The sequence below is a fragment of the Cebus imitator genome, unplaced genomic scaffold (genome assembly GCF_001604975.1).
Source record: "Cebus imitator isolate Cc_AM_T3 unplaced genomic scaffold, Cebus_imitator-1.0 Scaffold123, whole genome shotgun sequence".
NCBI classification, from domain to species: domain Eukaryota; kingdom Metazoa; phylum Chordata; class Mammalia; order Primates; family Cebidae; genus Cebus; species Cebus imitator.
The window spans coordinates 1,022,617-1,046,667 of record NW_016107438.1 but is presented as its reverse complement, the minus strand read 5'-3'; the positions used below and the strand labels follow the sequence as shown (position 1 = coordinate 1,046,667).

The 24,051-nt window shown below is 40.4% G+C and overlaps 1 protein-coding gene across 2 annotated transcripts in view; it reads right to left on the bottom strand.

The window, feature by feature from the left end:
- The window catches only part of FRAS1 (Fraser extracellular matrix complex subunit 1), a 460,089-nt gene that overhangs the window by 224,828 nt on the left and 211,210 nt on the right, over nucleotides 1–24,051 (bottom strand). For both annotated transcript variants that reach the window (XM_017540037.2, XM_037742541.1), the window contains exons 15-18: nucleotides 14,797–14,940; nucleotides 6,974–7,111; nucleotides 4,868–5,008; nucleotides 3,358–3,534 (exon numbers count right to left, since the gene is read on the bottom strand). In XM_017540037.2, the coding sequence (XP_017395526.1) occupies nucleotides 3,358–3,534; nucleotides 4,868–5,008; nucleotides 6,974–7,111; nucleotides 14,797–14,940 (600 nt within the window). The remainder of the gene's footprint in view (nucleotides 1–3,357; nucleotides 3,535–4,867; nucleotides 5,009–6,973; nucleotides 7,112–14,796; nucleotides 14,941–24,051) is intronic.

Sequence of the window (24,051 nt, the reverse complement as noted above, 5' to 3'; positions counted from 1 at the left end):
AGTAAAATCTTTTATGATAATTTCTGACACCACTTCAGTGTATAAGTAAATTGCGTCTTCCTATAATGAATCTGCCTCTCACTTTTATTAGCTGCAGTAATATTCTAATCACTCTGTGCTGTAGTCTCAAAAAAGGAAGAGGAAGAGTTCTAGAAAAACAGTTGTTTTTCTCTTCCTGATAGAAAATATTTGAAACTAAAGGTGCTATAAAAGAAACTCTCAATAGTGTGGATGTGTGCACACACTCTCACACACACATGTTCACACACACACACACATACCCATCCAATCTTTTTAATATTCTGCAGAGAGGCAAGGATATTTCTGGGAAGATGTGGGAAGAAGAGCCCAATGCAATCTCATAGGACTCCCAGGCCTGATTCACAGACAACACTTCAGCGGAATTGAAAATGGAACAGATTATGAGAAGGCAGAAAGGTTTCCAGAGATACAGGATGAATGACAGGAAATACATCAATCAGCACACAAAACACTCAGGTAAGGTTAGAAACAATTGGTAGTTGTGCTCAGTTTCCCAGTGGAATCTTAGGCAACTCAATTAACCTCTTTCTGCCACATTCTCATCGCTTGTAAATTGAGTACAACAACCTACCTAGTGGGGATTGCACAGGGATTTGCTAATAAATGGGAGGAGACAGCTACATGTTTGATATCTAATAATATTACGTTAACAAGCATAAAGTCACAGGGCTACAAGGCACTCAAGAGGTCAATTCAGTCCTTTCACATGGGACCACAATTAAAGCATTCTAGCAGGATTAGATTCTAATCTTTTTATAGGTGCCTGTACAAAGAGCTTCCCAGAAACCTCCCCTTTGTCAAAGTTGTTTTCTTAAATTTAAGATGCTCTAATCCTGAAGCATTAGTATGCTGTGCTTCTCTCCCTGCATGGAAAGGATTCTAGGAGCTATATACCACCTTGAACAGGTGGTCATATGAACTCTTCAGCTCTTGAATACAGTAGTGTGACGGTTTATAGCACAGATACTGGATACAGGACTTAGGTTCGCACTGGATTGTATTCTGTGCTGCCTACATGACTTTGAGCACATTACAACCTCAACTTCCTCAAGCCTCAGTTTCCACTCCTGCACAATAGTTGTCCCACTGACCCCATGAGGTTGGCATTGAGACTAACTGAGCAAAACCAGGAAGCCATTTCTCACAGTGCCTGGCTCATGGTGGGTATCGAATAAATGGTCATATTATTCTCTGGGCTAAAAAACGCTGGCCACTCTTAATTTTTATTTCTTAACAATTTTAACTATTTTGGAACCCATATCACAGTCCCCATTTTTGAATGTTTAATGTGGTGCTCAAAATTGTAAGAAGCACCTAACTGTGCTGAGTGGTCTAGGAAGAGGTCATTTTGATTTTTCATGGGATTATTGTAGCAAGGGGAAAACCAAAATCATTAGGCTACAGTGATGAATTTCCTGTGGGCTTTTCTAGTTTCTCTATTTTCAACCTATGTACCACAAAAGCCAAGTGTCTCATTTAGCATCTCCCTGAATTCTTGGAAACACCAGTGTTCCTGGAGGTCTAATTCCTCTGTGGTTTCCACTAACAACCTCAGGGTTCACAGTTCAAGGCTGTGTAAAACTATGCAGACTAGTTTCACAGATTCCAACAAATCAAAAATCACTTTGTAACAATGTGAGCCAAAGAGACAGAGAGAGAGAGAAGGAGGGAGGGAGGGAGAGAGAAGTTGTGCTTTCTCTTTCTATCTTCTCCTTGTACTTTCCTCACATCAAACAGGGATAGGCACTATAATTATTTTCTTTAGGGGATATGGGTTTTGCCAGAAAGCAGAAGTGGCTGGAGAAAGCTTGTCTGGTAAATCTAAACCCACTGAGGAGAACTGAGAAGCAATTAAAAAGGAGAAAAACGCTTTTACCCGCCCCTTACTCCCCAGCACCTCCCCTTTCACGGAGTCTGTGGGGTCCTTAAGGAAAGAGCCACATCACCCTACACTTTGGCACCTGGAAGTAACCAGACCACAGGGGAAGGGTGTGTGGCGTGTCCCTTGGGACGGCACTGGGACTCAGCAGCAACAAAGATGTCCATATTCCACAAGTGGTTATAAAAACAGAGCCACAGGAGTTTGAATGGCCAGAGAGAGGTTGGGCAATGCATGCATGGGTGGAAACCAGGATGTCTGGAGAGTAGTGACCTTGCCCTCAATTTCTGGGCACCATGAAAATCCCCTAGAGTCTGGAGCCTCCCAGGGAGCAGGGGATTCCCCATCATGTTCCTGAACACCTGAGTGTACTGATGGAGGTTCGCACCCATGGAGCAGGAGAGCTTTATAATTTACCAACTAGTTGGACACTCCTAATCGTCTTTGAGCCTGTCAAAAAGTCAGCCTATTCTAATGCTGTGAATGAAACACTCAGAGAGGTTAAGTGTCTGGCCCTGGGTCTCTGCACTCCAAATCTGCATCCTTCCTACGGGGCCATATGATGCATTCTGTCTGAAATCTTTTAATCTAATCTTGAACCGCAGCATTTTCCTGGGAGGGTACACTGAAATGGAGTCCACTTTAATGAGTAGACTTGTAGGATACAAAATTGAATTTGCAGCATGCTTACTGTTATGTTGCAAAGATACACAAGCAAAGCTATGATTATGAAAAAAGACTCAGATATCATAAAAAAAATGGAAAAAGCAATTGGGTTTAGGTGGTGGGTAGATTATAAAATTTTTTTAATGAACATATCTTTACAATGAAACATACAGATTAATGATTTTTTTTCAGGTAGCTTTAGAGTCAAATGATTCACCCAACAGCAAGGCAGCTACTCGTGGGAAGAGAAAGGAAACCATACCCTTCCCTTTCATTACCTAAGTCACTCATAGGTGGCCTGGCTATTGAGTCAAATTATTCAGGATGTCATCAATTCTCTGTAGATGATATGCCAAGGCAAACAGCAGAGATCACTTCTAAATTTTGACAGAAGTCCAGATTTTGCCCTCAAGGAACCAATTCATATTCTGAGTAGCAAATTAGAAGAAATAATAAATGAAATTCTACGATGAGCTCTGAGTCTTTTGTAACTACACTTAGTACTCCCTGAAAGAATTTCTGCGTGGAGCTTTTGAGAATGGAACTTTGGAAAGGGTGGAGTGGAAGGGATTAGCTCTTTAAACTCATCTACGGCTCACAAAGGGTGGGAGGCTATTGTTGGGGGCTACTCTTTTGCACATTGGTCTCATGCTTTATTCATAAGCATCTTGGAACCATTCTGAAACATGAAACATGGGTCTTCCTGGCTTTGGTCCCACCTCGCAGGATCTCTCAAGAGGCTACCTAACACTTTCTCAAATCATGCATACCTTCACATAGCCCAGTGCTCTCCAAGTAAAAATGGGCTCTACACTGGGCTAGACACTCGCCAGAGGGGATGCCCATCTCAGACAGCTGCTCCACTTGCAGTCCTTCCTCTGGATTCTTACACCCAGTACAGTGAGAGGGCGCGGGACCCACACAAGCCAGGCAGGAGGAGTGACAGGCTGCAAATGGGAATAAAATGCAGAAAATAATCCAAAGATCAAATATATGTTGCAAACCTCTCATTAAATCAAACCCACTTATAAAAGCTCACCAAATGCAGCCTTTCAGCATGCTATTTTTCTAGTGTTCTATACAAAGCAGAGTGATAATGTTTGTGAAAGGAACAGTGAGGGGTGTGTACACCAGTCACATCTCCCAAGTCTCATAAGAGCTGTTGGGCCAGAAAACAACAACAACAACAACAACAACAAAACTGACAATTTTGGCTTGGTTCTCCAGAGAAACACATTCGCTAAATGATTTAACATTATGCCCTTGGTTTTTATTGTAGATTTTTAGAACCATTCATATGGAGGCCATTACTGTATCTTTTACAAAAATGGTGGTTGTGTTTTTACCCATGAGTCATCCATCACCCATTATATAGGGGTCCAGGCAACAAATTCCTCTTAGAACTTATCTGGGGAAAGGCTGCTTTTCTAGACAAGAAAGAGGCCCCCTTTGAGCAGCAATGAATGTTTCATAACCCATCACAATATTTTGCTTGCCCTGGCTACTGGTGAAAAGCAAAGCCAAATAAGGCAGTCAAACTCTCTGGTACCCACAATTAAATACAATTAACTCTGCTGTTCCTTAAGATTCTCTAAATTTTCTTTTCCAAAAATAGTTGTTGCAGCTTTCCTGTTTTAAATACGTTCTTCTTGTAACTACTTTCAAACTCTGTTTTAAGGTGCCAATGTACAAATAAATAAACATTGATTTCACTTAATTCTGATATACGAATAAATTTATATTGATTTCACTTAATTAAAGTGTTTGCTCCCAATGTTCTAGTTTCAAAATGCTTAAATGATGTTGCCCTCCCAAGGAACTCAGAGCCTTTTTGGCAAACAGCTATTTAAGATTCTTCCATTTCACTCATCCCAGAGGCATCACTAGTGACTCTCACTTTGCTCAGCAGTATCATTACCAAAAAGAAATTCTTCAGGGAAAAACAAAATGAAGTCTAAGAAAAACATTAGCAAATGTAGGAGAGTAGAGAAAGGAGGAAATAAGAGTTCTATTTTGTTTTAACGGACAGTAAAGAAAATAACATTCCCCTAAGGACATCCAGGAAAAAAATCATCATCTTTTGAGTGTCTTCACAAATTTTCAAATGAAATTTTTTCAGATTAATTCTTCACAAAACTATTGTAATGAAAAATGCGTACAATGTATGCATAGCCATGACACTAGAAGAAAAGTTACACTGGAAAGTCATATTATTGAAAAAAACGAAATCTATGTTCTTGTAGGATAATCTCTCAAGAATGACAGTGACACCGGCAATACCTTTGCAGACCCTGTGGTCAGAGTAGAAGCCCTCTTCACAGCGGGGCAGACAGTGGCCTTGACGCAGAGCCTTTGGGGGGCTGCAGGCTGTACAGTCAGAGGCTCTGGGCCCAGAGCAGCTGGCACACGAGTTATGACAAACTGAGGAAGAGAGTAAGAAGGAGACCATTGTGGGACAGGGGTGAATAAAGAGCCCACTTCCTGGCTGGGCTTCGCAACGCTGGAGCTCTTGGTTCCCTGCAGATGTCACACCAAACCAAGGGGAAAACACGTTAGGAGGTGGTTACACTGTCAGAACTGCCCACATAGCCCTTTATCCATCATTTAGCCATGCTCTACCTATTGCTTATTAGCTACCCTTCATTTGTGTTTGTTTTAAGCACTTTCTACATTTTGTCACTTTTAATTTTCCTAACAATATTATGAGGTAGGCATTATTAACTACATTTTATAGATGAGGAGACTGAGTTCTTTGAAGTTAAAAAATTTACCCAAGATTACACTCTTTATTTGTAGCAGGGCTGGGATTTAGCCCTAGGTCTTTCTGGACCTAAACCCCACACTGCCTAAAGGGATTAGAGTGGAAAGGCCATGGGTTAGAGTGTTGGAAGAACTGGCATTTTGACTAGTTTCTCCAGGAATTCATCAATGCCCTCAGTCAAGCCTGGGTCTATCCTTGCCTAGTTTTCTTGGCATGAGCACAGTGAAAGGTTGGACTAAATGATCATTTAAGACACTTCCAGCTTTGACATTCTAGGATTTTAAGTAATAATTACAGTAATGACTCTGACCATAACATATGACAATGTCAGGAACACATGTTCCCTGCTTTGGCCCTGGTGTTAACAGAGATATCTCTGACTCTAAGGGCAGGTGTTGATGGCATGGGCTGGCTGAGCCTCTAGCAGAGCTGGGGTCAGGGGTGAGAGATGGGAAGAAGGATCTATAGGACCATGGTCAGGAGCTGGGGGTGGGGGAGTAGACATGGGATGAGAACTTGGGAGCAGGACACAGAGGAAAGGGGGTAAACACTGGGTGAGGAAAGAGGTTTGCAGACAAAGGGGAGGCTGCTAAGGAGAGGGGTTGGGATAGGTCTAAACACCCTGCACTAACAGACAGCAGGTAGGCGTGAGGACGTGGGCGAATGCTTCAGAAAGGAGGGGCGATCAAGATGTCCAGGCAACAAGAAGTTCTCAGAGTTACCTGTGAGAAAAGCACAAGTCAGGCATACAGAAGGTAGAAATTTATTAAGTCTCAAATGGGAACGTTTCACAGTTTAGGTTGTATAAGTCTGAAAGAAACAATATATAAGTAGCACACAAAAACAAGTTTTCAATGGATAGAGACTTTAGCTTTACTAGCTATCAAACTTGGTTTAACTTTTTAATTTTATTTTTGTGGTGTGTTGTCGTTGCCAATATATGACCTGCAGCATACATGTCATATAAGAAATGATTCTGTTACTTCTGCAACTTAAGTTAGTGATGGTTTACAAGTAAACAAGGGCTGTATGTTAAAGATGACTTTGGCATTTCAAAAGGACCAAATAAACTCTAATGATGATTAATATTCATAAGTCCTAGGCTAGGCATGATGGCTCATGCCTGTAATCCTAGCACTGTGGGAGGGCGAGGCGGGCAGATCACCTGAGGTCAGGAGTTCAAGACCAGCTTCACCAACATGGAGAAACCTCATCTCTACTAAAAATACAAAATTAGCCTGGCGTGGTAGTTCATGCCTGTAATCTCAGTTACATAGGAGGCTGAGGCAGGAGAATCACTTGAACTTGGGGGGCCGAGGTTGCAGTGAGCCGGTATCACGCCACTGCACTCTAGCCTGGGCAACAAGAGAAAAACTCCATCGCAAAAAACATATATATGCATAAGTCCTTCATGAAAGCACTCTAGTCCCCCAGCATCCACCCATATCTCCCACTCCCATACCAAATATACGTTGGCTCCATAATGAGAAAGCTATCCCTTTTAAAGTAATGCTTTCCCATCATACACTTAAGCTCCCCAATGAGCAGCATATAGCACCACACCAAGTATAGTCAAACACGTACTCAATACTTTTTGATGATGATGATGGTGACAAATCTCTTACCTTTGCACCTGCCAGTAGCATCAGCATAGTACCCGCCAGGGCATTCAGACATGCATTTCCCATCATGCAGGACAGTCTTAGTGCAGGTAAGACACCTGGGGCTACTGGGGCCACAGCTCTCACAGGATGGGTCACAAGCTAAGGGGAGGCAAAAAAACCATCAGAGAAAGGCAATAGTGAGCAAAAGAAGCGGTGAAGTCTATTCTTTACAATATCCACAATGGGTATCAATATCATAATCTCATTTTCTGGCTGCTCAGCAGAATTCTGTTTCCTTGATTCTAACATTTCATCAGACTCTGTGCTTTTTGTTTTCACAGTTGAAAGAGAATTGAAGAATTATTCATTGAACTAAGCACAGCAAATACTCTCAGGCACACCCACCAGTGTAACCAACTTAAATCTCATATTAAGTTGGTTACACTGGTGGGTGTGATTGCTATGTTTATCAAATAAAAATACCAGATGCTCCATAAAATTTGGATTTCAGATAAATAATAAAATTTTTTAGCATACGGATGTACCAAATATTTTATCCCTTATTTTACCCCACTTGGAGAGAGAATTCAGAAAGTTAAGATTCTACTAAGAAAGGTCATGCTACTAAAATTATGTTAAAATTGTTGAACTTCACAGTCTGTCTGGATCCCACCCACTTTTTCATTTACGCCCTAAAACATCTGTTAATGTCTGTGTCAGGTCTTGTGCCAGGTGGTAGAAACACAAAAACCAAATCAACTTAGTTTTCACTTTAAGTAGCTCAGTAGTCTAATACAGGAAAAGAAATAGACAATATTGTAAATATTTAAAATGTCACTCAGATCAATCTATATAGGCACAAAAAAAATTTTTTTTAATGTGAAGGTGGGGGTAAGAGGGAGAATAGTCAAGAAAGCATTTATAGAGAAGCGACCCTTGAGCACTGTCTTAGGAATCAGTGGGACCATGCCAGGCTGATGGGAATGTACTCCAGGCTCAGGCAGCAAAGTAAGCCAAGGCTCAGAACCTGGGAGGAGACTAGTTTGCCCAGGAAACCAGCAGTTTCTTTTTTTTTTTTTTTTTTTTTTGAGACGGAGTTTCGCTCTTGTTACCCAGGCTGGAGTGCAATGGTGCGACCTCGGCTCACCGCAACCTCCGCTTCCTGGGTTCAGGCAATTCTCCTGCCTCAGCCTCCTGAGTAGCTGGGATTACAGGCATGCGCCACGATGCCCAGCTAATTTTTTGTATTTTTAGTAGAGACGGGGTTTCACCATGTTGACCAGGATGGTCTCGATCTCTTGACCTTGTGATCCACCCGCCTCGGCCTCCCAAAGTGCTGGGATTACAAGCGTGAGCCACCGCGCCCGGCCTCAGCAGTTTCATTTGGCTAGAAAAGTGGGAAGACCAGATTACAGAAACCTATTGCCCGACTCTGTTGTCTAGATTTTCATCCCATGGAAGACAATGAGTTCAAACCCCTGCAGTTCTAAACACAGTAGAAACATGGCTGTTATTTGTGTCTAAGATCATTTTGGCCTCAGTTTAGAGGGTGAAGAGGAGAACTGGGAGCCTCATTGGAAGACCATGGCAGTGAGCATGGAGCAAGATGATTAGGGATTGAACTAGGACTATGGAGGTGGTGGGAGATTTGAGAGCAGTGAAGAAAAAACCATGTCATGTGACTTCCAGGGGTCTGCAGTGGGGATGAGTGATGTTGCTTACAGAGCACAAGAAGGAGAATAGGTGTCAGAGAGTGCCATGAGTTCAGTTTGGAACATGCACAGCCCAGGGAGCAATGTGACTTACACTTCTGGAGCTCAGGGAGAGGTACACGGTCATCATATACAAGCAATTGTTGAAACTAAAATTAGTTGAGTGATTCAGGAAAAGCATGCAGGATAAGACAGAAGTAGACAAGGACCTGGGTAGCATCAAGATTTAAGAAAAGAAAAAAAAAATCTAGTGCAGGTAACCAAGAGGAAATGATCCAAAGATAGGGGAGGAAAAAAGAACATGGTGAGTGAGAAGCCAAGGAGGAAAAAGGTTTCCAAAAGAAAGTCATAAAAGGTGCAGAGAGGACAAATAACATCTGAAAAGTAACATCTGAAAAGTTTCACTACACTTATGAAGTGGGCTGTGGGTGTCCTATGTTACACATTTCAGTGGAGTCATCAGACCAAATGAAAGTGAAGGCCATGATTATAAACGTTCCTATAAAAGACCCATGCTGAGAATGGAAGGGGACAGGGAAACAAACAATTGAAAGGGGAAAAGGTTGTTTTGTCTTTATTATATTGTAAAAATTCAAGGCAAGTATAGATCCTGGAAAGGATTTTTTAAAAAGAAGAATTTGAAAGATTGGTGAAAGAATACCCAGGAGAAAAGGGGGGTGCATGCTCAAAAGTACAGTTGAGAGACTGGCTTTGAACAGAGCAGAGAAAGACCACCTTATCAAGGGTGAAAGGAGGTAAGGGAGAGTGCAATTGCAGGCAAATCTGTGACTCAATATTTTCTATGCTGGTTGGCTAATGTCTTTAATAATAAACAAAGCAAACCTTCCTGCTACAGAGAATCAATGTTTCAAAAATAGAGAATTTACTCTATTTACTCTACTGCTGAGATTTACTCTGCCTGTTCCCTTAATCCATCTACACCCTGCTAACCTCCTGAAAAATATTTTGAGAACATGAGAAAAAAAGACACTAAATGATGGGGCCAAATGTCCCATCTTGCATCCTGGAGAATTCAGCATCTGTCCACAGGCAAACGTGTATATAGTATAAGAGAGTGAGCTATGGCAATGGCCTCAATATCAGTATAAAAGAAAATCACCCCTCAACTCAGTACTGGAACAAAGAAATGAAAATGAATTTGAAAAGCATTCTTCCCTCCCACACACCATATAACCTCCTGAGGTTTCTAATTCTAGAACTAACATCTCAGCAGAACTGAGTAATCTGAAAGCTAAATACAATTTCCCAGAAATGAAAAATTGCAGGACATTTTAGAAATTAGAATTGACCAACAATAAAAGCATTACATAGCAAACATTTTAACAAACACCTAATGTTATTCCTAGAGGGAAATTGGTAAATCTAAATAAAATTACTAGGAAGATATCATTTCTCCCCAAACTAATCTATAACTTCAATACAATATCAATAAAAATTCCAGTTGAGTTTTCTTTCTCTCTTTCTTTTTTTGAGACAGGGTCTCACTCTGTCACCAAGCTGGAGTGCAGCAGCACGATCACGGCTCACTGCAGCTTCAATTTCCCAGGCTCAAGTGATTTTCCTGCCTCAGCCTCCAGAGGAGCTAGGACTGCAGGCACACACCACCACACCTGGCTAATTCTTTTTTTCTATTTTTAGTAGAGATGAGCTCTCACTATGTTGCCCATCCTGGTCTCGAACTCCTGAGCTCAAGAAATCCTCCCGCCTTGGCCTTCCAAAGTGCTGGGATTACAGATGGGAGCTACCACACCCAGCCCCAGTTGAGTTTTCTTAAGAAATCAATAAATGTACTCTAAAGTTTATAAATAGCTAAGTCAACTTTGAAGAGGAAAGAAAGAAAATTTTCCTAATCAGATATTGAAACATATTACAAAGCCATAGAAATTAATGAACAAAACAGTTTAATAGAGATACAAGAACAGAAATTTAGACTATGAAAATTTAGAAATTTCCATATCTTATAGCTCAGACAGACCGATGTGTATGTGGAAATTTAACATACAACAAAGATAAATAAGGAAGACTAGACTGAATTACGAGATAATGTTGGGAAAACTGGATTATGAAATGGAAAAAAATCAAATTGGACTCCTACTTAAACCCATAGATATATAAGTGGACTTCATATGGATTGACAACCTATGTTAAAATAAAACATCAAATTAATAGAAGGAAATACAGAATAATTTACTTTTGAACCTTAGCAGAGTAGGTCTTATTAAAAATTCAAGAGAAAAACCTTAAAGCAAAAAATGATAAAGATTATTGTTTAACAAAAGCATTATATTCAAAGTTAAAAGACAACAGAGTGAGAAAATTTGCATATATAAAACTGAAAAAAAGACTACTATCTATAACATACAAGGAAATTCCATAAGATGAACTCCATAAAAGCAGGCAAGGCCAATAGAACAGTGGGAAAAGCACATTAAAAAAGTAATTTATAGAATAGGAAACTTCAAGACCAACAGGAGTTGAAGATACGCTCAGACTCATTAATCATCAGAAATATGCAATGAAATGGGATGACTCTTTATACTGCTTGACTAGAAAAAATCAGAATCTTGATAATGCCAAGTGGTGGCAAGGATGTGGAGATGAGAGAACCCTCATGCTTGGGAATGTATATTTCACAGCCATCTGGCAAGTAACCCAGCACTACTTGGTCAAATAAAGAATATGCAGAGTCAAAAACCCAGACATTCAGCTCCTGGGTATAAATCCCAGGAAATTCCCTCTAGAGCTTTACAAAGGATCACATTTGAGGCTGTTCACTGGTGCTCTCCAGTGATGCAGATGGAGAGAATGGATGGAGTTCCTCACTGGGAGTATGGATGGGTAATAAGAGGGGAACACACCAGGAAGCACTACACAGCAGTGAGAAGTGAAGGGCTAGAGGAGAGAACAACATGGTGCATCTTAAAAATGTACTGTTGAGTGAGAAAAGAAGGAAACAGCACGCACTTTGTAACATCTCACTTAAGAAAATTAAATACATATGCACTCAAAATAAAAATACACAGATAAGCTCAGAAAAATGAAAAGATTTTTTTTAAAATGGTTGCATGGGTACAAAAGAGAAATGAAGATTAAAAAAAAGAAAAGGGAGAAAGAAAAAAGGAGGGAAGAAAGAGGAGGAAAAGAAAGAGAGGGAATGACCTCTGAACTTGCTTTGATTTATTGTGTTAGCTACAGTCAGAAAAGCCCTTCGTAATGGCATAAAGACTTAAAAGATAAAAGAATGAGGAGGTTTCCTCCTTTGAATTGCCCCACCCTTGATATCTAATATTTGCAGAATGCAATGCACGTTCGTACAATAGGCAAACCTGGTTAGTGTAAGATCTTTCAGCCAGAGCATACCACTCTTCATAACAGGCTATGCTGGATTTTTCTAAGCACTTGACTTTGATATTTCTACAGATACGGGCTGGTAGGTTATAAATTATTAAACCCACACCAGCCGGTCTTTAAATTGAATAGCACTAATCTGAAATGGAAATAAGTCAGCATTATCAGCATCCGATGTCTTAATTAACATTCCGATACCAATCAGTGAGTTGGTTCACAGTTGCTTTAGAAAATATTTCTGTGAACATTTCTGAAATCATTTTGATACAAAGTTGGAGAATGTTAACAATTTTATAAAAAGTGCAAGCTCCAGTTTTGTGTATTAAAAGGCCTGTTGGTCAATACCAGTGGCATCACAAACTCTTGCATTGGGCCAAGCACATGACATATGTTTAGTAATTACTTGTAGGCCCATTGATTGACTGACTGACTAATGTCAGCTATGATCCATCCTCCTGCCTGGAAGTTTTCTTCAGATGCTTTTCGAAACTGTATGCAGATAAAGCAGATTCCCACCTCTCACAGCCTCAAGGCCTACATTAACTATTCCTCTTTTTAAACACACGGCTTCTCCAGCAAAAGTTGCCTTCTCAATCTAGATAATGTAGAGTCTCAGTGGCAGGTCAGTGTCACTTTTCCTCCATCAGTGACACTAACCAGCATCCCAGGGGACTTAAAGGGTAAATGCCTTTAAGCCCTTGGATTAGTGCAAATTTGACATCTGTCGACCTTTAGAGAATACATCTGGCTTAATTGAGCAGGAAAGTGATGCTGGCAGAAAAAGATTAACACGCTCAGGTTAATGGCAGCCTGGTCTTTCTTTCCTTGTGCTCTCCTGAATCTACACAAAAGCTACCTGTGACTCATCGATACCAAGTGAGATTTTTTACACTGGCAATACTGATGGATCCCTGCACAGCTTTAAGCAAGCAGCTGCCAAGGGCTAGCTCTCTTCCCTAAGACGAGTGGATTTGTCAAGTCCCTAAAACCATCTCATTTTTGCTGTTACCCTGCTCAGTGAACAAAATGAGGACAATAACTCAAGAAAGTTTTATGAGCTGCACATTTTTATTGATTTGGTGGACTTAGTTATGAAAAAAAAAAAAAGTCCTCCTGGCCTCTCTATAGGTATGACCATCACAGTAAACTCAATTCAAACCCTTCATTTACTGTCAGAATGCCTGCAGACCTGGCAATGTCCACAGGGGTAGCCAGCTCATTTAAAGACTGACAGAAGACATGGAAGAAGGTGCAGAAGTGGAAAGAGGGAAAGGATTAATGAAAAGGAAAAGAAAAAATATGCAGAGGTATATAAGAAAATATCACATTACAGTAATAGCGTAGTTCCCAGGCAGTTAAGACCCAGAGCCAGAAGACCTAAGCTTGAATTCCAGCTCTGCCTCTTATTAGCTGTGTGACCTTAAGCAAGTTTCTTACCCTCTTTGTTTCCTATCTGGAAAATGAGAGTGGTCCTATCTGCCTCATGAAATTGTGAGGATTAAACACCAAACACTGATAAAACCAGTGCCAGGCACTATCCTGAGTGCTTTGCGTATTTTAACTCAATCCTCTGAATGGCCTTCTGAGTTGGGGTGTATTCACTTTCTATTGCCACTGTAACAAATTACCACAAACTCTTTGACTTAAAACAACACAAATTTATCTTCTTATAGTTCTAGAGGTTACAAGTCCTAGAATCAAATCTCCTTCTGGAAGCTTTAGGGGTGGAATATCTTCCTTGCCTGGAAGCTCTAGGGGTGAAATATGCTCCAAGCATTCCTTCTGGAAGCTGCAGGCGTGAAATCTGTTTCCCTGCCTTTTCCCAAATTCTAAAAGTCACCTGCATGCTCACGGCAACTTTTTTTGCTTTATTCCATCACTCCGACCTCTGGTACCAACCTTGACTCTACTTTTCTGACTCAATTCTGTTGCCTCCCTCATATAAGGACCCTTGTGATTGGTGCATGGGGCTCACCCAGATAATCTGGGATAAAATCCTCACATCAAGGTCCTTAACTTAATCACACCTGCAGAGTGCTGTTTGCCATTCAGGGAACATACCACAGTTCCACGGATTAGAACAAGGACATCATTGGGAGCCCATTACCGTGTCTACTGCAGGTGCTCCTTTTATCCCTGTTTCACAAGTGGGAATTGACATGCAGAGAGATTGACTAATGTGCCGAAAGTCATGCTTTTCCTCCTGACTTTCCTGCCTCTCAGTGGGTTAATGTTTATAAAGCATTTGGAACCATGCCTGGTTCAAGGAAGCACTAAGCTGGGTTAACTCTCATTGTTATGGCCATAGGTGCTAAGGTAGAATGGATAATAACTGCTCAGCTTTAAGTCAGTGGCACCAACACCAAAGGCGGGTCTGCCCTCAGCTGGCCTAAGAGTCTCTTTGTCTCCATGTACATTTGGAAAGCAGTCTGGTGTCGATAGAGAGTTTTGGATTTGGGGAAAGGAAAGCCTGGGTGGGAGCCCAGCTCCTCTCCTTCCAGCTGTGGGTCTTGACCAGGCCTACTGGGCCTCACTGTTTTCATCTGCAGGAAAAGGCTAGAATGAGCACCCCAACCCTAGCAGACTGGCAGGGCAATTAAGAGGAATCCCACTGGTGAAAAGTAATCAATGATTAATCTCAACATCTATTGACATATATGTTGAGTAAAAGAAATATTGGTAATGTGCTGTGATTTGAATGCAACAAGAGATGCTGAAAGAGAAAAAAGATAGGATACATCAGCATCGCAGCCCAGCACTCACCGCTACAGGTGCCCTGCCTGTTGTAGAAGCCTTTTCCACAGTTGCTCTCACAGCCACCATCTCTCAGCACGTGGAGGGGATCTCTGCAGGCCAAGCAGTGCTTCTCCGTCGGGCCCCAGCAACCTGCACAGGACTCATGGCAGACTATAGACAAACAGCAAAATCAGTGAGGAACCTACAGCAGAAAGGACTGGTCATCGTTTTTCTTTTAAATGTTTTAGAATTCACAAGGAGGATATCAGTTGGTTCCTTAGTCCCTAATCTGCTGTTGACATATGTATACCTCAGGACAAACACAACACCCTCTTCTCCAAAAAACTGTTTCTGTTGGCCAGAAGTACAACTTCAGTAAAGTATTGCTAAGAGATTCAAAAGAGGAAGTCAGAGGCCTTTGAGGAATGGGATTTACAGAGAAAGGAATCATAACTTTCTAGAGAAAGATGGACTGGTTAATGAAATCAGATGGTCCTCCACCCCCTTGCCTTTTGTAAACATACAAAGTGTCCACAGGATCTCCACCTCCCACTTGCAGCACCATCAGAATCAGCTGAGGAGGGTTACCTTGAACTCAAGCTCAGGATTCAACCTTCTGACAACCCAGTCCTACTTGAAATCTACTGTACTTTGCCTTTCTGTCTCTTTTCGCCTAGTATCATCTGTCCTACGGATGTGTCTTAAGAACTCACAAAGCTTGCTTTTCTCTTACACCTTCAATTTCTGACTATAAGTTGCTCCTTTAAGATTTTAAAATGTTCTCCGCTTAAGCATTTGATTTTTTTTTATTACTCTTCAACCTTGCTCTTCACCTTAGCACTTATGCAGAGGGACCTCTTCTGAAAAATGGAATATTTTCAAATTTGGCTAGCTGTCGGTATGGCTAACCCTACCTATGCTTTTGTTAATACATCCTACTTCTTAAAATGTTTCCTTCACAATGGAGCACCAACTAGTTTGCAGAGGCATAGATTCTGACCAAAACTGGTAGGTAGAATGAATGTCTTGCTGCTTGCAAGCAGCTTGGTAACCCTACCTTAGTAATTCAAGTAGGCATCCCTTTGAAGGCAGAGGGAAGGATATCTGCCTTGCAAACCTCAAGATCCAATTCTCTCTTCTCAGTTTTAAATGGCACAAGCAAGTCCTAATTTTAGACACTTTTCCTCCCCAACAAATGTAGGGATGATTAAGAATTGCATTAAGTGTTAGAAAGGGCTCTGTAATAAAGAGTAACAGTGGTGGGAGTGGTGGGGACCAACTGTAGATCAAAAGAATGAGAGGCAGCCAGCCACAGCGACTCGGACCATCATGAGCAGCTCTTGAGGAGGGAAGGAGGATGGGTGTTTGGGGAAACTGAGGGCTGCCCTTGTGGCTGGAGTTGGTGAGGCACCATGGGGGTCCATGGCATGATTCATGGCTACAACCATAGGCAGAGGCCTGGTCAAACCTAACCTTGGAGACCAAGGAAAGAAATTAGGATTTTTATCCAATTGCCATGTGAAGTCATAAATGGGCTCATGCAAAACAGACAGATCTGATTAAGATGTTTCAAACCACTCTCTGGCTGCCATGTAGTCAGGGTTTAAGGACCTGGTGGCAAGCAGGAGATCAGCACGAAGTCTACTGCATGACCCAGGTGAGAGGGAACCTGGACTAGTGGAGTGGGAAGCAGAAACAAAGGAAAGTTTCCTTATTTATCATCTGGTTTCCTTGTGAGACCATAAGCTCCATGAGGGCAAGGGTCATTTCTATTTTACCTCTGTACCAAGCGCAATGCTTGTGCTTTACAAATGTCTCTTGAGTGACTTCATTTATATTTAACTCCTTATTTATATTTTATAAATGCTACATGAGAATACTGTTCATATGCAGGATAAGTTTAAGGATAAACTCATCCTTAAACTTAGGATAAGTTTTAGTTATAATTTAGTTGGTATTAAATTATAGTTAAGGATGTGGATGCAAAGATCTCAGTAACAAATTCTACCCCTAACATGCGTGAAATCTGCCTCGCATTTATGTATTCCACCACTCTTTGATTACTGACTATAGTCATCATCTGAAGTGTCAATGACTGTTCATGTCTTTGCCTCACTCACTCTGGAGTTGATCTAAAGTCATTACCAAAACAAACAAACAAAATCAGCTCTCACTTCTAAAAAGTTATGCCAAGCTGATATATCAACATTCAACAGAAGCATACAAGGACACATGTAAGCCATGTTCCCAGCTGGCCACAGGTAAGCCAGATTATCTGAGGTCTGCAGGAACACTTAGAATACTCTGTTGCCTACATGCACTGTTGACACTGTGCAAACTACATGGGGTATAAGTGCCAAGGAAAAGATGAATGGAAAGTGAGGCTGAAAAGACAACAGGGGCCAGACTTCCAAGTTCAGATGGGCCAGGGTACGGACCTTGGACTTCACGCCACGGAAAGTTTTAATCAGGGCAGTAGAATGATCACTTCTGTTTTTTAGAGAGTTCATTCTGGCAGTGGGGAGAAAAGAAAGTAATTAACTCAAGACATCTGTAGGGGATGAAATCATCTTTGTCCAGATGTGCAGAGGAGATAAGAAATTAAAGCATGTTGGCACTGCTATTCAGCCAATCATTATGTCTCTTCAGTGACTGGCTGAAGAGCAGTGCTGACATACAGTTTTACTGGTTGTTAAAATATGGAAATACTTTCAAACTAGTTTGACAAATGGCTGTCACTCTGAGCTTCATCCCTGGAATCCCCACCCAACACCATGCTCCCCAAACAAAGGTCTGGCACAGAAGAAGGTCTGGGGTTCCCCTCTCCTCTCTGATGTGCATCTGTGCCATATTGCTTATTAGATACTTTTACTACACCCTTCGTGTTGCCAGTCAGGACAGGGACCAAAGGATGAGTAGGATGGTCTCTATCAACAGACTTAGGGATGGTATTCGGGGTCCCCAAAACTGAGCTCTCCTTAACTTCCCAGCTCCATCTTTAACTATCTTCTCCCACACACCAATTCCACAAAGCAGGGCATCCTGCATGTGCCATGTGCCTGTCTGTGAGTTCTGGATGACCCATACAGGATTCGCCCAGCCCACAATGCCTGTGGCTCTTTCTTGCCCCTAAAATCTTGTTTATATTTAATTTCCTATTTATATTTCCTAAGTTGTCACAACTTCTGTGAAGCTTTGCTAAACTTATCTAAAACCTTTATGTTCCGCAGCGTGTTGCATATGCCTCTCATACTTATCCTACTGTACTTATTCAGTTACAAATTAATCTCCTTCAATGGAATTCACACCCTTCCAAATGCAGACCATGTTTTAGTCATTGTAAACCCCCAGTATCCAGACTGATGCCTGGTACCTAGTCAGAACTCATTAAATGTAGGCTAAGTGAATGAACAGCAGATTTTTAAAATTGATAATGGGGGATTCATCCTTTCTGTTACCTGCTACATGGAAACAATTAACCAGAAGCTCATAGTCTTAAGATAGAACTTAAGAGAGAGAAACTTGAAGCTGTAATATGTACTTAATAAATGCTGAAGTGCAGATCTGCCTACGATGATAAATATTGATGCTGCTTCTATATAGAGTATCAAATATGACAGTGGTCCTACTTTTTTTTTTTTACATATTACACAAAAGACATGTTCCATGGCCACACACAACAGCAGAAGGAATTTTTATTTCAACACAGGAATATGCTGAGCTGTCATTTCTTATAATGACATACTTCCACTGTGGTTTCCTTAAAATAAACTGTATTGTGTATATTTAAGGTATACAACATGATATTATAAGATATATATATATATACACACATTTATATATATGTATATATAAGGTATATATTTAAAGCATACAACATGACATTATAAGGTGTATATATATATATATATATATATTTAGTATGTACCATTATAAAAAGGTGTCTGTATACACACACACACACACACACACACACACACACACACACAGCTTATATCACATTAAATACCTCAAATATGTACCTTATATATATTTAGTAATATGAATTTATATTTAATACATTTTATGTTTTATAGAAGGTATATATATACCTTATAATACATTACATATCTTAAATATGCACACACCTTATAATATCATGTCATATACCTTTAAAATATATATGTATATATAAAGGGGATTGGTATATATATAGAGAGAGAGACAGGAACAAATTAACATATCCATCATCTCGTATAGTTTCCCATTTTCCCCTGTGTGGCAAGAGCAGCTATAATCTACTGATTTAGTGAAAATCACATGTGTTTTGCAATAGATTTCTAATTTCTAACTCTGAACATATGCTACCACAGATTATCTCTTATATGTGGCTTGCTTTTATTATATTTGAGTAATTATAAAAAATATGAGGTCACTCCCTGACTTTTCACCATGATTTCTCTTAGTGATACATTTCAGATCGCACAGAGTTGTTTCAATTAAATATTGTGAAAATTGTGGCAATAAATTTTAAGAGAAAGCTATCTTTTTATCTCACATGTAGCAGATAATTTACTTGGTAAGGTCCCTGACTTTTCTGGAGCATAACAAGACATGTGTTGGCTTCTTCAGCAACTTATTTCAAAATGAAAAGGAGCAAATTTCTTTTGGCAATTCTTTACTGAAACCCTACTCTAAAAATAAAGCACTTCTTTTTGTATTTGATATTTTGAAATAGAAGATGGCTTTAAAAATTTTTTAAGTTATGCCTCTCTAAGAATAAAATGCAGCCCTTTTCCAGGGAAACATTAAAAGCATTTCCTACAAGCACCTTAGTTTCTACAAAGCCTTCCCAGACCCAGAGCAGTGGATACAGACACACATGTGCTCTTTGCTGTGGCCTTTTGGAGTAAGCTTCCAGAGAATTAGCACAACTGATCTGTAGATCCTCTGAGATTCATCAGTGAGGCTGCAGTTCATATTTTCAAACTGCCAAAATGTTTTTATGCACAAGTGCACAGAAAAAGCCCAAACTTCAGACACAGGCAGGTGTGATATACACAAATCAAATTCCTTCATTCTGTTTCTTATCCAGTTTGTGGCAACTGCCAGCTTTCATTCTCATCTCACAAATGACTAGGCAGTACTCGCCAAGTTCTGAAGTATTATCAGGAGACAGTGGGTAAATTTTCAATAAGAAGCTCTTGTTGGATGAAAATTTTTTTCTGACTTGAACTCAACTTCACTGTTTCTTGGTTTCCTAATCTGTAAAATAGAAATAATAATATTTGTCGTGCCTAATTCACGAGGACACGGAGAAATGACAAGTTTGGAAGAGTAGAGAATGTTGTGTGTGATTATATGAATGGCATGGGGAGATCTGCAGTTTGTCTCAACTGCTGTCAGAAGCAAAGTAATTTTAAAGGGAGCAAATTAAAATGCGACACAAGACAGAAGGGGAAAGGATGGAAAGACAACAGGAAAGGTTGGCTCACTTAGAAAGGAAGAGAAGGGAAGAACTACAGCCTGCAGGGATTAGGCCAGCAGCTATACCAAGGGGCTCCAGCTCCTCTCAGCAGCTTCCCACTTAGAAGCTCTTTCCTTGCAGCCTCTACAAAAAACAGCAAAAGTCCTTTGAATGTGATTGGAAATAGCTTGGTGAGGCTCTGATACCTGAAAGACCACTACCCCCTCCCCAATCACAGGCCCATAGGAGGTCAAGGCTGGTTGCCTGAGAAGTTAAAACGGCAGGCTAATTTAAAAGAAATTCATAAGAGATCTGAGTCATCACCATTTTTGATCCCTTTACTCCAATCTTCTGTCCCTTCCCAGGCTGGGCCTCTACCCTCTATTGCCTCCCTCTGCCAATCAAAGGCTTTACACCTGAAATGGGAATGCCTGGTCTCCACATATTCTGAAAACTCATAAGTACTTGAGGAAGTTCATCATAGAAAAAAAATAGAAACATGTAAAAAAATATTCATTATCATCAAAAGCCAGAGATACGCAAACTAAACAGGAAGGCAGCAACTAGATGCACTGGATGAGACATGCACATTATATTTTTAAACTGCAATTATTTTTGCACCTACCTAATGACATGTATGCACCCTAAAAACGTGCTTAGTGAGAAAAAAAAGAAAGAAGGAAATATCTGGCCGAGTGCAGTGGCTCATGCCTGTAGCCCCAGCACTTTGGGAGGCTGAGGTAGGCAGATCACCAGAGGTCAGGAATTCAAGAGCAGCCAGCCCAACATGGTAAAACCCTGTCTCTACTAAAAATACAAAATAATTAAGTTAGCTGGGTGTGGTGGCACATGCCTGTAGTCCCAGCTACTCAGGAGGCTGAGGTAGGAGAACAGTTCAATCCTTGGAGGCGGAGGTTGCAGTGAGCCAAGATCACACCACTGTACTCTAGCCTGGGAAACAAAACAAGACTCCATCTCAAGAAAAAAAAAAAAAGAAGGAAATATCTACCCAGGCATACAAAACAATAAGAGCATATGCATACAAAAAGTACGCACTAAATTATATTAGTATAGTTACTTAAAAGGGGAGCTGGGAAGAAGGGGAATGGGAATAGCACATGATAAAAGGAATAGACAGGCAGATGGATGGACAGACAGATAAGCAAGAAAAACAGTTTGGCTCAGGCCAATGATGAAAATAGGCCATCAACTGACAAGCATGATTAAATCTGCATGCTTCATATGAATCCCAAAAATAAGTAAAAGAAAAAAATTAAACATGATTCCATTTGACATCAATCAAACTGACAATTTAAGAAGGCTTGTAATATCTAATGTTGACAAGAGTACTGGCAAGTGGGCACCATTATATATTTCTGGTCAGAGTACAAATTAGTATAACTTTCTTAAAAAGAGTATAATATGTTACTCTGTGTCAGAAAGGTTAAAAACTGTACATAAATCTTTGGACCTGGCAGCCACATGTCTAAAAATTGATTAAAAAATATTTACCACAATTTCTATCAAAAATGTTTACATCATGGTTACATATAATTTAAAAAATGAGGAACAAATATCAAACCATAGAGGATTGGCTAAATGAATGATGCACAGCCAGAGATGGAAAATTATATAATAGCTTTAAAAAGATGTAGGAGGATAAGTAATAACATCAAGCAAGCAATAAAACTGTAGAGTGCAATTTTAGTTTTGAAAAAAAATGTATGTGTATAGACACACAGAAAGATAGATTTATATAATAAGAAGACATACACCAAAATACTAACAGTAGTGATTTGGGGGAATTTCAGTTAGGAATTTCAGCTGACTTTTAATTGTACCTTGTATTTTATTGACTTTAATTATTTTTCGGAATAAACATAAATTCATTTGGTACTTGGGGGGAAAATTACTAATGGTGGAGGAAGGAAAGCTGTAGTCCTTTTCCCTAAGGTGCATGCTAGATAAACAGCTTGTTAACTTATTAACCATGATTGTGATACAGCTGAATGATTTACCCATCTTGGGTAACATATTTGAAATTTTAGCAGGGTCTTTGGTAGACACAGAAGTTGAATCAAAGGAAATTACATCCCAGCCAATGAAGGCTTTGGCATGTCCACGTGGATTTTCATTGGTTTGTAAGTCAGAGGACAAAGGCAGACATTCAGCTCATCAGGAGTATCTGGTAGTTATCTCTTCCATCTCCTGCCCCTCTACCTATATTCTTAAATCGACAACACAGGTACAACCCAAGGGTTTTCAGGCAACCAGCTTCTCAGCTTATACTCATCCTTTGTGACCACTGGAAACCCACAGCTGCTAGGACTCCTAATGTTCCCTCCCCAGTCCTACACTCCACAATATATAAATGGCTATTGTCTATTCCAGTGATGTCTACTGAAACTGAAGAGCCAAAGGCAGGACAGGACTATCAACCAAAACAAACCTTTTGATGGGGAGAGTTCTCAGACCTCCTGGCTGCACTAATACAGCTGCTCAGATCTCAGCAGCACTAACAGGGAGGTGCTGTTAGCTCTGTGGGCAGCATAGAAGCAGGGGAAGGCAGAACAGGGACAGTGCTTGGGTGGGGAATGGAGAAGAGAGAGAAAGAATGTATACCATACAGTCTAGCTAAAATAACTGAGAACCTTTGAAACTGGGAAGAAAGCCAGGAGGCGTGTCATTAGTTTGTAATCCATAGCTGAAATAGTTTGGGGTTCAGATTTGTCAGGAAGAATGGGATCTGTCTGAAAGATAAACTCTGTGGCATCTGTGGCAGGCTTTCTCTGCTGATATGTGATACATTTGTTCTGTCATTTGTCTTCTGGCATACATAGCAAGGGTCTAGAAGTGGCACAGACGAATGCCAAACACAGCCAGCTTCCCGCCAAAGCAAAGGTCCCAGACACAACACCACCAGCTGTTCTCCCCTCTTCCCTCCATGTATTCTGTACATGCATATAATATCCAAAGAGAGAGGGGCCTTGGAACACTGTTGTCACCTGCCTCACTGAGTCTTGCTTGCTCAGAAAACTTACATTCTAGGAAGACAATCCTATTGTCTTCCCTTCTGAATGGCCTGAAATACTCCATGGACACTACCCAAGTTTCAAAGACAGTTTATTTTATGAGTCACCTTCCCAACTCTGATAAAGCATCAACTATGTTAAACACGAGGAAAAGAGAAGAAAAAGAGGAGTAAGAAAAATAGAGAGTAGGCAATTTTCCTGAGGCCGCAACTAGCCAGAAATTGCTGACAAGAAGCAAATAGTACAAGCCAAATGAAAGACAGGTCATGTGTAAGCCAAAGTTTAGTCATGCCTGTACATTTCTGTTCATTCCTCTCTATACAATGGTTTATCACATTTTTTTCTATCAAAAATTATTCCAGAGGGTCATAGATGTACTTAGCACCATGTGAAATTCAGAAGTATAAGACATGTCCCTGCCTCAGTGACTGACCATTTCCTATGATATTCTCTTCTAAAGTGTCTTTATAGCACTGATAATAACAATTTCATATAATGATAATTATCTAAGTATTTAAAATTATCTTGTTTATTTATTTAGAGGCTTCTCCTCCCATTGAGGAAGTTAAAATCCTTAACTAGAAGGAAGTTGTCTGTCTGCTTCACTCTGTATCTGTGGTGTCTGGGACAAGGCCTGGTACACTGAAGAGGCTCCACAAATACTTATGCATGAACAGAATGGAAAAGACAGGAGACATCACTTGAAGCAATAAGTCACCTTTATGAGATAGTCAGCAATTTAGTAAGAAACCATAATTGCTGTAAAAGGCCAAAGAAGCACTGAACAATGCATAGGATTTAAAG